The sequence below is a fragment of the Triplophysa rosa genome, linkage group LG24, assembly GCF_024868665.1.
Source record: "Triplophysa rosa linkage group LG24, Trosa_1v2, whole genome shotgun sequence".
Taxonomy (NCBI): Eukaryota; Metazoa; Chordata; class Actinopteri; order Cypriniformes; family Nemacheilidae; genus Triplophysa; species Triplophysa rosa.
In genome coordinates this window covers 13,723,518-13,739,397 of record NC_079913.1, presented here as the reverse complement: position 1 = coordinate 13,739,397, position 15,880 = coordinate 13,723,518, and the positions used below count along the sequence as shown (strand labels likewise).

The 15,880-nt window shown below is 44.1% G+C and overlaps 2 protein-coding genes across 11 annotated transcripts in view; one reads left to right on the top strand and one right to left on the bottom strand.

Moving 5' to 3' along the window:
• Positions 1-15,880, top strand: part of slc6a1l (solute carrier family 6 member 1, like) — a 65,536-nt gene that overhangs the window by 19,687 nt on the left and 29,969 nt on the right. For 4 of the 8 annotated variants that reach the window (XM_057323677.1, XM_057323670.1, XM_057323672.1 and 1 more), the window contains one exon: positions 833-4,698. In XM_057323677.1, coding sequence (XP_057179660.1) covers positions 833-937 — 105 coding nt within the window. In that variant the 3' untranslated portion in view covers positions 938-4,698. Of the gene's footprint in view, positions 1-832; positions 4,699-11,831; positions 13,407-15,880 lie in introns of those variants that run through there. The other 4 variants (XR_008961903.1, XM_057323674.1, XM_057323675.1 and 1 more) reach the window with 4 other exon arrangements.
• iqsec3a (IQ motif and Sec7 domain ArfGEF 3a) overlaps positions 6,550-15,880 on the bottom strand; it is a 207,817-nt gene continuing 198,486 nt past the window's right edge. For 2 of the 3 annotated variants that reach the window (XM_057323665.1, XM_057323664.1), the window contains exons 12-14: positions 13,769-13,861; positions 13,413-13,459; positions 6,550-9,692 (exon numbers count right to left, since the gene is read on the bottom strand). In XM_057323665.1, coding sequence (XP_057179648.1) covers positions 9,225-9,692; positions 13,413-13,459; positions 13,769-13,861 — 608 coding nt within the window. In that variant the 3' untranslated portion in view covers positions 6,550-9,224. The remainder of the gene's footprint in view (positions 9,693-13,412; positions 13,460-13,768; positions 13,862-15,880) is intronic. The other variant, XM_057323666.1, reaches the window with a different exon arrangement.

Here is a 15,880-nt window from a genome sequence, read left to right as displayed (position 1 = left end):
CCTCGCTGCTTGCCATAGCGGAACGGGGAGCAAACGAGGTGGTGGCTGAGTTCCGTGGGAACACAGCCACCTGTGACGCAACGTCTGAATCGTCACTGCCCGCAGTGCGGGCAGAACGTATCCACAACGTCTGCCCCAGTGTACTGGAAGCAGGCATTGTGTCCGTCCCCCTCCTCGATGAGTGTGTTTCACCCATGAGAACAGCGGGACAAGCCACGCTGGAGAAATTTGCTCTTTTAGAAAAGGAAATTGCTCGAACACCTCCGGAACTGCCGAGACGCCCAGGGGAGAGTCACTGCAGGAAGGGACCGTCCGTTGTCCACGTCGTAGATTCCAGCAGAAAGAATGATCACCCAGATCGTAGAGAAGCTCACCAGATGCGTAGGCTCTGAAGAACAAAAGGTGAATGAATGAGCCAATTTTCATTGGCCTTTTCTAAATACTCAGAAGATGATAGGTTCTCAAGACAAACCCCATTCTGTCGGTTCGACACAACGTCGAGAGACCGACAGAAAGGGAACTACAATAACCATGAAACAAAAACACAAACCAAAACCAATGACACATGCATTGCACACACATATTTAATTTATCCTTTGTGTTTGGGGTTATTCATGCATTTAGTGTAAGCACCTCAACCAACCAATATCTCCAGAATCAAATTTCCTTCCTTCCTTCCTGTGTCCCTTCAACAAACTTAGAAACTCTCTGAATACATAAATAAGATTCAGAGATTATTCAATAACATATTAATACAAATGTTCTTTTTTATACCAAGTTATGTTAATGTGAAGTAATCGTAATAGTATTGGTTTACGTCTGTCTTTCTCAGCGTTGGCACAAAATGACCAGACCTACTGAGCTCAAAACCGCAGACGTCAATGATCTCACGCAACAACCCCTACAGACAGGAAGTATGGGTGAAGCGTCTGTCTGATATAATTTCCTGTTTCCCATACAATGGGCAGTAAAGACAGTGACCTGTGGCGAAATTAGTATTCCGTTCCATCTAACTGTTCTTGTTGGAAACCACTTCCTGTCACTGTGATCCTGCGTTTAGTCTCATCCCTCTTTAAAGATGGCTTGGGCCTCACGTAATATGTGAGGGATTCCTGGAGACCGGGAGTTCATTTACTGTCAGCCAGTTGATAGGCTATCATACCCAATAGTAACTGTTGCATTCGCTTGTATTTTTTTTACCTCTCATGGGGCATTTGTATATTAGTCTATGTTTCAGCATATTGTAGATGTCCCTCCGAAACCTCAGATGTCCAAATTTGCTGTTTTTCAGGAAATGGAAAACACTTTTGAAATTATTAAATACTGTATTGTCAAAGTTGACATGCACTTTTTATTACATTTTTTAATGGTTATTGGTTTGTTAGATATTTGCAAAATCCAGTGACAAACATAAAGGGTGACTCATAATAATGATTTACAGCAAAAATAAACCCCTCAAAATATGGAGATACAAGGTTTCAGAATGACAGCAGCGAAATAGTACAATGGTAAAGCCATGTCATGTCACAAAATAGAACTTAACAACAGGACATGCATTACTGTTACTGAAGGAATGCAATAGTTTGGGACTGTATGTAATGTTTTTTTAAACAAATCCAGATGAGAAAATAAAAACCAATTGTAGTATACACGGTGCGTACTGCTTAACTAAAGGATCTTTTATTTAATCTTGGTATGTGCATTATTGTACATGTATAAGGGAAATTGTATATTTTAGGTCCTGTGGTCAGTCTTCACGATTGTAACCACATGTTACATTCACGTTACAATGTAATTATAGTAGTTTCAAATGAATGTACTTAATATGTAAATATTCTGAAGATCGTATTGTAAATAGACCATGTTAGCATTAATTTTTCATGTCATATGTGTAACATACATTGTAATATACACTATTCAAAGTAGATCCCATATTTAGAAAAGGCTCTCTGGATACAAACAGTCACACACATTTCCACTAAAAAAACAAAAATGGCTTTGGAAGTTCGATGTGACATGTAGTACCTTATAAAACATGATTTCCTAATCAATGTGACCAACATGTTTCTTTTTACAAGTAATTGGTCTTTCAACACTGAAAGAGAAAATGCTGTGCAACACATGATATACAACATATATGATATTCATTATGTGTATATGTGGGCCCTGACCTTTCTTTCTGGGCGGGGCTTTTAGGACTCAAGAGAGAAATCTAGCATGTTGATTACAAAATTTTAAATATGGTGTCTGCTTTGTCCATATCTATAAAAACTGTTACCAAAACTACAAAAAGGGTGTTTATTTTGATTATTTCATTTTATTCCTAGTAGATACTGTACATGTTGGTTGGTTGTTCATTGGAAGAATGATGCCATGTATTCCCTAGGAACCAATGAATATGTATTACTAGCACCATGCTTTTTTTTCAAGCCCAGGGGAACGTTTAATGGTAAACAGACATCTCTCTCCAGGTATATGGAGCGCCTTGGTTAGGTACTTCAACTTTAATCAGCATATGAGGGCACTAAGGGGAATCTTACTTGCAAGGGCCCCCTGGTGGTCCAGGGCCCTGACTCGAACAATGTACATTCACAGCACAGCACACTAGATAGATTGTATCATGTTACTTAATGTTAGAAGAGAATGTGATATGAAAATGTCAACAATTATACATCAAGAATGTCATTAGAGGAACCATGACCTTACCTCACTCTCGCCATTGACAGCAGATGTGTGAAATCTTGGTTGTCCATTACTTCAGAGTAAATTTGCAAAAGGCTACACTTTACCACATGGTCCTGGTGATGCAAACGCCTCATGTACGTTTGGGATAGAAAGATAATGTTTAACTAATTTTCCATGGTGTTAATTTACCAAAGAGACAAATGGACAAAACATTTATGAGTCATCTTCTTCAGAATGTGTCTTTAAAACATTTACTACCATCAAGTCTTCTTAAAAAGTTTCTACTTTGAGGTTTTGCAAATCACAGTTATGTTGTGAATTTTGGTGGGAATTAAATTAATCTGAACAATTATTTTTTTGGTGTTTTTGGAACAAAGAGCAAACGAAGCAAATCAGGCACACAATTGCTGAATGTTAAATGCTGTATAAATGCTGTGTCATGGTTCTGCCTCACCTAGTCTTGGATTTCCTGGTCCTGAGGCAGAGCCATGACAAAGTCTTTGGTTATGTGTGGAGAGAAACATATTATTGTCCTTTTGACAATAATATGCGTTCTCTCCAGTGTCTCGTCATTAGCCCCGCCCCTCTCCTTTCACGCATTGCTTCCTGTCCGTGTTTCATTACCCTCACCTGCCCTGTGTCATTATCCCTCGTTTGTATTCCCCTATATAATGCCCTCATGTTTCATTGTCTTGTGCTCGAGGATTGTGTTCTGTACATGGTGTATCCAGTTTGTCTTGTCTCTCGTCCAAAGAATCCTTTGTCACCTGTTCCTGTTCCTGTTCCTGTCGTGTTTCATCGTCCCAGTAAGTGTTTAGTTTAGTTTAGTTTAGTTCGTCAAGTGTTTTATTCAGTATAGTGTTTAGTTAGTCCTCGTCCGGTGTTTGTTTATCGTTTTTTCTTGTTCTTGTATTTTTCTCCACCGTGGGTTTTTGTTTTGTGTTTATATTTGTTAATAAAAGTCTTCTGTTACCCCCGCATTCACGTCTGCCTGCATTTGGGTTCTCCCGCCACTACAATCGTGACAGAATCCTCGAGCCAGAAACGAACCCAGCAGGCTACCATGGACGCTGGGTGGTCCCGCCAAGCCCGCCTCCTCTGCGGCGTTCGCCAGGAGAACATGGACCTTGAGAACTACTTGGACAGATTCCTAGGCGCCGCAGAGGAGGGTGTCTTCGGGGAGGCGGAACTGGCGGTGCTCTTTAACGCCGGTCTCAGGAGCCCCCTTTCGCGAGTGGAGATGAGGGCTCTGAGACCGCTGGACTTTAACGCTGTGTGGCAGTACGCCACGTACCGTTCGGGGTCCAGGGTCTCAGCCCAATCCAGCTACTCGTCTCCGCTGGCCGCGATCCCGGAGGGTCGGGCCCTGCAGATCGGGGTTCTGGGCACCGCCACACCTTCCGCCTCAGCACCTGCAGTCTCGTCTCCAGCAGTCAGCCTGGCAAGCGGGGGAGACGAGAGTCTTGGGGGACCTCCTCTGAGGAGTCCCAGCCAGAACCAGCCGTGCCGTTTGCCTCTTTTCTTCAGCCGACCTCCAGGCGGGTGGCTCGGCTGAAGAAAAAGAGGGAGCGGTGGGCAGCGCAGACTCCGTCCCAGCCGGTGCAGCCAGCGTCCAGTCCCATACAGCCGGCGTCCCGTCCGGTGCAGCCGGCGTCCCAGCCGGTGATCCAGCCGGTGTCCCAGTCCGGTACGGCCGGCGTCCCAGCCGGTGATCCAGCCGGTGTCCCAGTCCGGTACGGCCGGCGTCCAGTCCGGCGTCCAGTCCGGTGCAGCCGGCGCCCAGTCCGGTGCAGCCGGCATCCAGTCCAGTGTCCAGTCCTGTGTCCAGTGTCGTGTCCAGTCCGGTGCGGCCGGGGTCTAGTCCAGAGTCCAGTCCGGTGCAGCTGGCGTCCAGTCCGGTGATCCAGCCGGCGTCCCAGCCGGTGCAGCCGGGAGCCAGCCCGGTGCAGCTGGTGTCAAGCCCTGTCCAGCCGGCCTTCCAGCCGGCGTCAAGCCCTGTCAAGCCGGCCATCCAGCCGGCGTCAAGCCCCGTCCAGCCGGCCTTCCATCCGGCGTCAAGCCCTGTCCAGCCGGCCTTCCAGCCGGGTCCCAGCCTTGTCTCACCGACGCTTTAGTCGGCGGTCCCCCCCAGGACTTCCCCTAAGTCCCCCAGGACTCCGCGCCCTCGAGCGCAGCCGGGGACTAAGACTATTCCCCCTTCTCCCTACCCCCATGGACTGCCCCTATGAGCCCTTGTTTGCCCCCCCATGTTTGTTATTTTTATTGTCCCACCCAAGTCCTATTGTTATCTTGTCATGTCTGCCCCTGATTTTGTTTTCTATGTATTGCCTTGTCTTGTCTGTCACCCAGTCCGCCTTGTCTCTTCTGTCTACCCCTTGGTGAGCTCCTGGAGGTGCTCATAAAAAGGGGGGGGGGCTTCTGTCATGGTTCTGCCTCACCTAGTCTTGGATTTCCTGGTCCTGAGGCAGAGCCATGACAAAGTCTTTGGTTATGTGTGGAGAGAATTGTCCTTTTGACAATAATATGCGTTCTCTCCAGTGTCTCGTCATTAGCCCCGCCCCTCTCATTTCACGTATTGCTTCCCGTCCGTGTTTCATTACCCTCACCTGCCCTGTGTCATTATCCCTCGTTTGTATTTCCCTATATAATGCCCTCATGTTTCATTGTCTTGTGCTCGAGGATTGTGTTCTGTACATGGTGTATCCAGTTCGTCTTGTCTCTCGTCCAAAGAATCCTTAGTCACCTGTTCCTGTTCCTGTCGTGTTTCATCGTCCCAGTAAGTGTTTAATTTAGTTTGTCAAGTGTTTTATTCAGTATAGTGTTTAGTTAGTCCTCGTCCGGTGTTTGTTTATTTTTTTTTCTTGTTCTTGTATTTTGCCCGACCGTGGGTTTTTGTTTTGTGTTTATATTTGTTAATAAAATTATTCTGTTACCCCCGCATTCACGTCTGCCTGCATTTGGGTTCTCCCGCCATGACAATCGTGACAATTTTTGTCCGTATGGCCTTCCATACACCCTCTCCGATCTCGTCTCTGTTCCCACCCTCTCGTCTCCTCATTATTGCTCTTTTATTGTTTCATGCCCCACAGCTGTCCCCCTCTTGATTTGATCCCTTTATAATGCCCTTGTGTTTTCTGTCCTGTGCTGGTCCATTTCTATTCATGTGGGTGAGTCTCTGTGTGTAGTTCAGTGTAGTGTAGTGTAGTTATTTGTAGTTAATGTCAAATGTTATCTTTAGTCTTGTCTAGTGTAGTTAGTCCGTGTTCCTGTCCATCCGCCATGTTTCTACCCTTGTACTTTGTATTTTACCCCCTCGCGGGTTTTTGTTTTGTCTGTTATTAAAATTATCTTTTGTTAACCCCTAACCCGCTGTCTGCGCCAGGGTCCTCTGTCCTTGTATCACTGTGTCTCACCCCGCTCCGTGACAGGTATCATAAAATGTATCCACACTGTATGTGCAATAAAAGTCAGGTTTTCTGAAACCATACCAATTGTATTTGAGAAATTGACTAAATGTAAAATATGATTGCTATGAATGCAACCCAGTCACACAAAGAACAAATGACCTAGCCAACATTTTTGCAAAATTTGCAAAAAAATGCAACCCAGTCACACAAAGTTTTTTCTATGTATCACAGCAGTTTCAAAGTGTGTCAGATTAATAACAAAGCAATCTTTTTATATTTAAAAAACCTTGTGTCTGTATATTTTTGGCATTTCGCAAAAAATGTACAGATACATGTTTTTCCAATGAGAACAGTTTGTGAAAATGTTATACAAGTCGCACTTGTTTTTTTATATTATGACATTTACGGGTAATACATTTTCTTACATGTGAGAGGAAACAGAGAATGGAGCATCTGCTAATGAAAGAAACGGGTGGCTCATTTATTTTTGAGGATTTCATGATGTTCAACTGACAAGCCAAGGCATGATGAATCTGGTTGTGTAATGGTAATGAAGAGATTTGTGTATTCGCTAAACCAAAAACAACCAGTCCATTTCATCTTGAATCATTATCCTACATGAGAAAAACGACACAGTGAGTAGAGGAAGAGAATATCAGATTGGGAGCTTCAAAGAGCAGCAATATAATTATGAAACAAACACCCTATCATATATGAAAACAGAGAGAAGTAGACACAAAACTATATATGACACACCAATGGTTTTTACTGTTAATACAACCTAATAAGGCTTGAAGTCAACATGAAATCAAATTATGAGTTCTAGACTCACTGTGCCTGTGAAATGTCTTTTCTAGTTGTCGTCACTTAAGCTACGTGGACTGCTGGTTAATGTAAGCAATAGGTTAAAAATAGCTATTTTGCATTGCTTTAAGCTTCTGATGTGACTTACAGTATACAGTATTTTAAAATTGTGTTAATAGTAAACACTGCAATTGAAAGTTGGCTAACGTCAATGTAAGATTAATAACTCCAATAATTGCAAATAATAACCGGCTTGAAAACAACAAAACATTTGGAAAAAACGTTCTTCAGAAGTGGTGGCGCTGGTATGCCCATGTTTAAACATCCTTATGAAGTCCGTTCAACTTTAAAAGAAAAAAAATTCTATCACTCAAACATGTCACATTACTTAAGTAAAATAAGTCCTCAATGCCATTTCATGTTGACTTTAAAGGTTGTGTAGATGACAAGAAATGGCTGCAGTTGCTGATTTATATGCTGATACATGATAGCTACATACAAGCAAAACAAAAAATAAACAAAGCTATCCATTAGATTTTCAGTTCAGCTGAAAACGTATGATCAAACCAGACAGACATTCAGGTTAAAGTGTTTTGTGCCAACGATGTGCATCTCGTTTGATATTTCAAGTGTCACTTGGCTAGCAAAAAAGTTCAAAGTTTTAGCTGTCAAACGGCAGAATAGTTCGATAGTGCTGAAAGTGTGTCTTTTGGGCATTCTATATAGTTGTGAGTGCTGATTAAGGTAGACGTTACATTTTTAGAGTCCGGTGATGATAGTGGTGCAATATTCCACAATCATTTCATCAACTCTTAAAATGTCAGATTAACATACATTGTCCAAAGATAGTTGCTGGGATCAAATGCTCTCTTCACAAGGGCCTTATATGTTCCAGGTTGCTACATAAAGTTCAAGTACAAGCGTTAAAATGTCTCAGTCTTCTTTCAGGTACTCTCTGAAATTCCTGAGCATGAGAACAATAGCCGTTGCAAACAGCATTCACTGGCTCTTTTTTAACATTGAGCCATGATACGTTGCCAGAAACTGAAGGCCCTTTCAGATGACTTGCGTCGGAACTTTAACACACTGTTCAATGCAAGCATTAAACACCATGGATAGAGTCAGAGAAAGGCGACGTTAAGTGGTTGTTTTTAGGTAGTAAGAAATTTGGTGTACATGGTAAACGGCCAAAGCAAACGAATAACGTAACACGTATGTTAGCTTTAAACAGAATCAACAATTTTGCTCTGAATTTTATATGAGATTGTGTTGTACAACTTGTTGTATCGACATACATACTGTATGCTTTTTCCTTGACACCACTCGTGTAATGTAATGGAGTTAAAGCACAATTAGTTTACCTTAAAATGTTGCGTTATAACATTTTCATTTTCATTTATTTTTTCCATAGATCATAATGCATGGGAAAATAGTGCCGCAAGTCACGTGAAAGGCCCCCTACTTTTCTTCTCTAAATAACACACATATATAAGTTAAAAGGAGTAAGACGTTTTCAAAGACAGGTGATAAAGAAGTAATTCACATTTCACAGGAATACAACATTGGCCACATAAGAAATGGAGGAAGAAACCGTTTTTAAGCTTAATATCTATAAACGTGTACCTTAGAGGGACTCTAAATGATCGCTGTTATCAGCACAAATGCTTGCTCTAGCCCTAAGCGTTCAACAGTGCAAAAGTCCATGGTGGAGGGGTCCTCATTATGGCACATACAGTATAATTCTTCAGTCAAGTGCATATGTACGCTCACACATACACACACACACACACACACACACACGCACACACACACACACACGCACGCACGCACGCACGCACGCACACACATTCACACACACTAGATACATTAGTAAGATAATAAAAGCTAAAAGGGTGATATGACATACCAGCTCCCACACAAATGCAGTGAAATTGAAATATTTTGGGGTGTCACATTTTCCGTGAAATAATTTAGTCTATAACAAAACGCACCAGAGAAATCCTTTCCAGAACTCAACAATACAACTTCTTCAGAAAGGCTTCAGAAAGACAGAAACCATTATATAAACTTCTTAAAACTACATAACTTTGAAAATACACAGTAATGAATTCAATCTTATTGGTTGTTTCACATATCTGCAAAGTCAGTTAAGTACCTATTATTATATCTTCTGCTTTAATGTATTATCTTAAATATACTGTATGCATACAGATAGCATTTTTTCATTATATTTCCTTCATGTATATATATATACACATATAGATAAATATGGTCAAAAGTGCCCCAGAGTGTTTTTTTAGTTCTTAAAACTATGTTGGTTTTAACGCTCTACATTAGGCTACGAGAGCCACTTGCGGTCCTCTGCAGTGCAAGACGGGGATCTGGGGGTATGTATTGATGTGGGTGGTTATATGGGGGTGGTGGTGGCGGTAGGGGGGGCTGTGAACCGTCTTTTCCCCCCTGGTTACTTCCCCCATCAGGAGAATGCACCAGCGTGGAGACCACAGACTGGATGAGCTGATGACGAGTGGGGCTCTGGCTGAGGAACGCCTCCATGCGTCCGTTCCCGCCTTTGTCCAAGACGATGACCTTGACGATTTGCTGGCACTGGATAAGCGTGTCGGGTCGTATCTCGGCCAGGGCCACGGGCTGGTGGGAGTGCACGGGTGTGGGGCTGGCACATTGCAACGGAGGCTGCTGGAAAAGCTCCCTCTGGTGGTTGAGAAGGGCGGCGCTCTCAGGGCTCGGCGGCGCCGCGTTGAGCTGGTACGTCTGAAGCCTGTTGTGAATTGACACCTAGTTTAGAAAACAGTCAGAGATAGCATCATATGTTATAAGACTGTCCTCCTTCTACCGACGTCAGCCCTCCGGTGAACACACATCACAATAGACATGCGCAAGTGTTGGGTGTGGACGTGGCACAAGGGGTTCGCTTGGTGTTTTACGAGTGGGGCAGAGGGTGGGAAGTGGAGGGGTTTCGGGACTGTTTGTTTGTGTCTCTAAAGTGTGTGGTGGTTATGAAGAGGACACTGAGGGCCTCTGTGTCTCCCTTGGAAACCACTGGTGCATTATATAGGAGGAGAGAACCATTCAGGGAGGAAGGGAGGAGGGGGTATTGAAGTTAAACAGGTAGTTGAACAATGGGGAATGGCGTAGTTGAACATCTACAGATGACACCCAATGGAACGCATGCCATCACTATTACTTCAGCTCATACTTATGGTGAGAGATTTGAACAGTCCTAAGTATTTAGCTATGGGACGCAACTGACATAAATGATGTTTCAAATTTTGTAACATCACTGGGGTGAAAGCAGATCATACCAATCCACATGACTTAACCACCTAGTTATGAATTGCCATGATATTGTGCTGGCACTTTATATCACTGTTACAAACAACTCTCGCTGACTCTCCACTAGCCTTCTTCTAGCCTCCTTTTGTGACACTTCCAAGAACTTTCCCGGCCTCTGGGACTGATGACTTGGCTGAGTAATTGAACTGAAATTCGCAGTTCAGAAAGTGAGTTCATCCAGCTTTATCTCAGGATAGATGTAGGTTCTAAAGGGCTGGCCTGAGGGCTAATGCAAGACCAACTTCTGTCAGGATTGGCGTGGACAGAACCCAAGCGCTGGCAACAAGGGGTTAACACCAAGGGAATATTTATTAAATAACAAAAACAAAACAAAAACCCACGATGGGGTAAACTTAACAAAACAGGAAAATGAACAGGACAAAGACTTATATACACTAAACAACACTAAACATCACTGGACAAAACTAAACCAAAAACTTACTAAACTTGACGGAGAACTAAACTGGAACATGAGCGTGAAAACCAAGAGCGCATGGAACGCATAGAATGCAGACCGAACGTAATACACGAGCAACAAAACAATGAAACAAGAGGACTATTTAAAGGGAAGACAAACGAAGGATAATTGACACAGGGCAGGTGAGAAACATTAGACACGGCAGGGAGGCAATACACGAAACGAGAGGGGCGGGGCCACTGACGAGACACGAGAAAACACATGAGAAGTAAAAAACATAAACATCTCATGGCTTTCTCACATAAAACCTAAGGGCTCTGTCCCGATCCTGCCACACGACTAGGAATTCATAAACAAGGAGGTAGGACCGTGACAAACTTCCTCTTGTAAATCAATCCTCCTGACTGTTGGAGAGCTGGGGCATAAAATGACTGAGTGGATGAGGCTATTTCAGTTGAGAGAAGACAAAATGCCTGGTGACAACAGAAGGTCCAAGTAATTATGTGGCTCTCCGTGCATGTTGGCGAGCGGTACAGGTGGGAACAACTCTACCAATTCACTTTAAATTACTGAGGGACCAAGAAGAATGTGAACAGCAGATTCACAGGAGAGATGTGCTGTAGCGTGTTGCAACTGAGACCAGGCCCGGTACTCGGCGGGCTCGACTGAGGGGCAATCATATATTCTGATAGGGCAGATATATAATAGTTCATTACATGCACAATTTTTACATTTTTTCCTGTGATTAAATTGACAGATGATTATTTAATAGATGTTACAAATAAGAAAGTATTTAATTTGTATTCATTTTATCCAGTCACCTGGATATTTTTGGAGGGGCCTGAGTAAAATCTGGGGGGGCCATTCACCCAAGCCACCCCAGACCCAGTCTTGCTACATTTTTTAGACCATGTGAACAGTTAAATATCCTTTTTTCTTCAGTCCTTTGCATGTTATAATGACTAACCTTTTTTAATTTTATATAACAACACATTCTGTGTAGATCCACTAATCCCCTTCGGACAGACTGATCACTAAACATGTTTTGAAGTGTATTAAGCGGATACTGAGTACTTTCAAGCTGACAGGTGGCTTAGCTAGTCTATACTGGTTGGTTACCTTGCATACAATTTTCCTGAGTTTTACCTCTCTCTCTCCTTCAGGAGATGGATGGCGTTTCCACTGACCCCTCTGCTGCGTACAATGTGTTCTGACAGTGCTGTGCCCTTCAGGGGGTTGTGGGGTGCTGACATTTGCATGTGGGATGATGAAGGTGAGGCTTTGCAGTGCCAGACAGGAAGTTTCTGCCACTCTGATTATGTTCAGGATAATGGCAACTCACTAATGTGCTACATCTAATAGCGGCAGAAATGGAAACATGCCTGCAAACAGTCTAAAATTTATGCTGGTGAATTTAGAAAACATACCCACTAATATTTACTCCTGGACAGAGAATTAGCAATTCTATTATATAACATACAGTATTATATAATATATGATTATAATGACATCTCATATGATAATTAAATCTTATCATCTTTTTAAATAATATAATTTTTTGTTCTGTTGACCCTGCATGCAAATATCTGTGTAAGCTCTTCGCTTTCTCACCACTTCCATTTCACACTGCGGCAACACTATTTAGATTTCTAATATGTTGTTATAAGATCATATCCGGAGGGGGGGACGATATGACTAACTATTAAATAAGGCTGTCATGTCTTAGTGAGAAACAAGCATAGCTGTTGGAATAAAATGCCAGCCTGCCGTTGTGTCCTTGAGTTCCCTAACATTCACAGGAGATGCTGTAATGTCATGATGCTAATTGCATGGTCCTCTGGTTATTGTATTTTCGGTAGGGCTTTGTTTTGCTCCTGTGTTTTTAATATCCCCACAGAGATGTGATAGTGCTACATCACATTAATGTTGGAGTTAACTGGGGCTTGTTCGCTTGGTTTCCACAATGGAAACACTGAGAAAGGGATTCGAATACATGTACTGTAATAGTACGAATAAGATGCGGGGTTTGGAGCTGACATTACATGCTAATAAATGGCGCAACTGTTCAGTGAATTTGCTCTTAAATGTTTTCAGGCTGGATTGTTCAGGATTGGATGTTTTCAGTGATTGGAAAAAATACGGCAGTTTTTATGCAATTTTAGTGTTAGCGCCACTCATTTATGTGTTTATGCGTACCACCGCTTTCTGTTTGTGAATTATTTCAGATTTGTCATGGGATATTTGTTTTAATTTTCCAGTACCGGTTGGATCAGGTTTGGTCACAGGGTCTTTATTACAAACTGGGCTTAATTTAAAATCCATATACAGACCTTTAAATCAGATAAATCAGATCACTTTATCTCTGTTGGATGTTTCCTTTTTTATCATATTTATCCAGCACTTCAAATGTAATCTCTTTCATTTAATTGAATCTCTCTTTTTTTTCTTTTTTTTCCAGTCTTGAAATTTTCCTCCACACTGTGCTGTTATTTTAACATGAAAGGGGCAGCAATGCACAGATGAGTCTGACCTCAGACCTGCTGTTAACTTTGGTTTGTGGTAATACCATCGAAAATAATTAAGGGTGAACGGTTGTCTGGTGTTTTTCTCGCCAGAAGGAATATATGGGTGTTGTGTTATGTTAATGTCCTTAACTTCGTATTCTGAGCTGTAATCTGTTGACTGTTTGGCAGGCGTTTCTAGGGGTCTGAAAGAACTTACCTGTCAGAACACTGAGCTCTTACCTCTACTGCATTGTGTCCACCCTGTAATGTGTTCACCTCCTGTTTGCCTAATCAAAAACAATAGAAAAAAGATTGGATTTTGAAATGATAATACCATGAATAAAGAATGTAATAATATATTTTTACACATGATATTAATAAAAATGAGATTTTGTGCATTATTGTAATGAAAACTGAGGGGTTCGCTGTCTTGAATAATGACAAATACATAAATAAGGAATACTATTCCACATCAACTGTTAAAGTGGTTTTGTCATTTCTTAAGCTATTATGTGGAAAACAAGAGCAGCCAGGACATTCTTCGAGTTTGGTTTAAGCCTACTCTCAAATGAATGTGCATAGATACAATATTGTACCTGAAAGAGAACCTTGTCTTCCTCTCAACTCAAGCTGTGTCCCGTTGTTCTTGATGGAGTGAGTTTTGGCACCTTGCTGTTTCTCCAACTCCCCTAAACACAAAACAGAGCTGTGAAGGCATAAAAACGCTCTACACAAAAAAAGCCCACATACAAATGCTCACATACTCTAAACTTCAACAGGTCCATCTTTGAACAGCAGAGGTCCAAATAACCACACTTACACCCAAAGCTTGATGATAATTGCATGCCATTTCTAATCAGGCAACAAAGAAGCTTTTTTTCTGTTTCGAGAGATTTGTAAAAAGGCTCTGCGCCTGCATCAGGACCCTTTTAAGGAAAATATGCCTTCTGGTTTAAGGAAGCCGTCTGAAAAAAACCTGTTCCCTTTCTGTCGGTCTCTCGACATTGTGTCGAACCGACAGATGGGGTACGTCCCTGAGAACCAATCGTTTCCGACTGCTTAGAAAAGGCCAATGAAAATTGGCAAATGAAATTTTCATGCCGGACTCCGCCCCGGACATCCGGGTATAAAAGGGAGACGGCGTGCATCATTCATTCACCTTTTGTTCTTCGGAGCCTTCGGTTATGAAGATCTTCTCTTGCTGCTTAGCAAAGACTCTCTACATTGCCGGTTCTACGACGTGGTGCAGCGGACTGTCCCTTCCTGCAGCGACTTCCCCTTGGCGTCTCGGCGGTTCCAGAGGTGTTCGAGCTGCAGACGGTGCCTCACCGTCTGCATTCACAAAAAGAGTTAAATTCTCCAGCGTGGCATGTCCCGCTGTTCTCTTGGGTGCGGTGTCCTCATCGAGGATGGGGACAAACACGATGTCTGTGTCAGGTGTTTGGGGGTCCAACACGCTGAGGCAGCCTTCGTGGTCTCATCTTGCCCGCACTGCGGGCAGATGGTCATAGAGACGTTGCGGTCACGGGCGGCTGTTTTCTCCGGAAAATTAGCCACCACCTCGCATGCTTACCGGGCTGTGACTAGGATGGCTAAGGCCATTCCGTCCGCCAAGGCGAGCGGCGAGGGTGATATGGGGATTTCTGCGAGCGCTTATCCGTCAGTCAAGTGCTCGCGGACCGCTCGCACCCCGTCTTGCTCGTCTCATTGTTCCCTAGCTGGCGGTGCCACACCGTCAGCGTCCTCCTTCACGCAGTCGGACACGATGCGTGATGAGGATGAGATGTTCATCGCAGCATCGGAGGGTGAATTGCTGGCATCCGATCCCGACGACTCTCTGCAGCTCTCCCCTAGGGGGGGACGAGCTCAGGAGGAGGCGGATGTCGAGATGTCAGCCATGCTTTCCCGGGCCGCCGTGTGCATTGGGTTAGAGTGTACTCCGGTGCCTCTCCCCCAGCGCTCACGGTTGGATACGTGGTTCTTGGGCTCTGAGTGCGACTCCAAGCCGCGCCCAACCCCGGTTCCATTTTTCCCGGAAGTGCATGAGGAACTGGCGAAGACGTGGAACGCCCCCTTTTCGGCACGTACACGTCAAATTGGTTCCGTCGCTCTCTCTTCCCTCGATGGTGGGGCGGCTAGGGGTTACGTCGACGTGCCGCAGGTGGAACGTGCAGTCGCGGTGCACCTGTGCCCGCAGGCGGCGTCCACCTGGAGAGGTCGACTGAAACTCCCGTCCAAAGCATGTAGGACTTCGGCATCGCTGGTGTCGAAGGCCTACACTGCCGCGGGCCAAGCTGCCTCCTCTCTCCACGCCATGGCCATCCTGCAGGTCCATCAGGCCAAGGCGTTGAAAGAGATCCACGAGGGTAAGACCGACCCTGGGTTAATGCAGGAACTCCGCACCGCCACCGACCTCGCTCTAAGGGCGACCAAGGTGACCACCCCCCGGGGGGTCGATGAAGCAGATCGTTCTCTTAGTCCCCCTGTCACGGTCCCTGGGAGCTTGGCTCGAGCTTCCCACACCGTCACGGTGGCTAAGAAGGACGATCCGTCTCGGATACGCGATCCAGTTCGCCAGAAACCCGCCCAAGTTTCGGGGCATCCTCGTCACCTCGGTCAGAGGCCGGGATGCTCCCGTACTACGGAGCGAGGTCGCCACCCTTCTGGCGAAGGGTGCGATCGAGTCCGTCCCCTTAGCCGAGATGTCC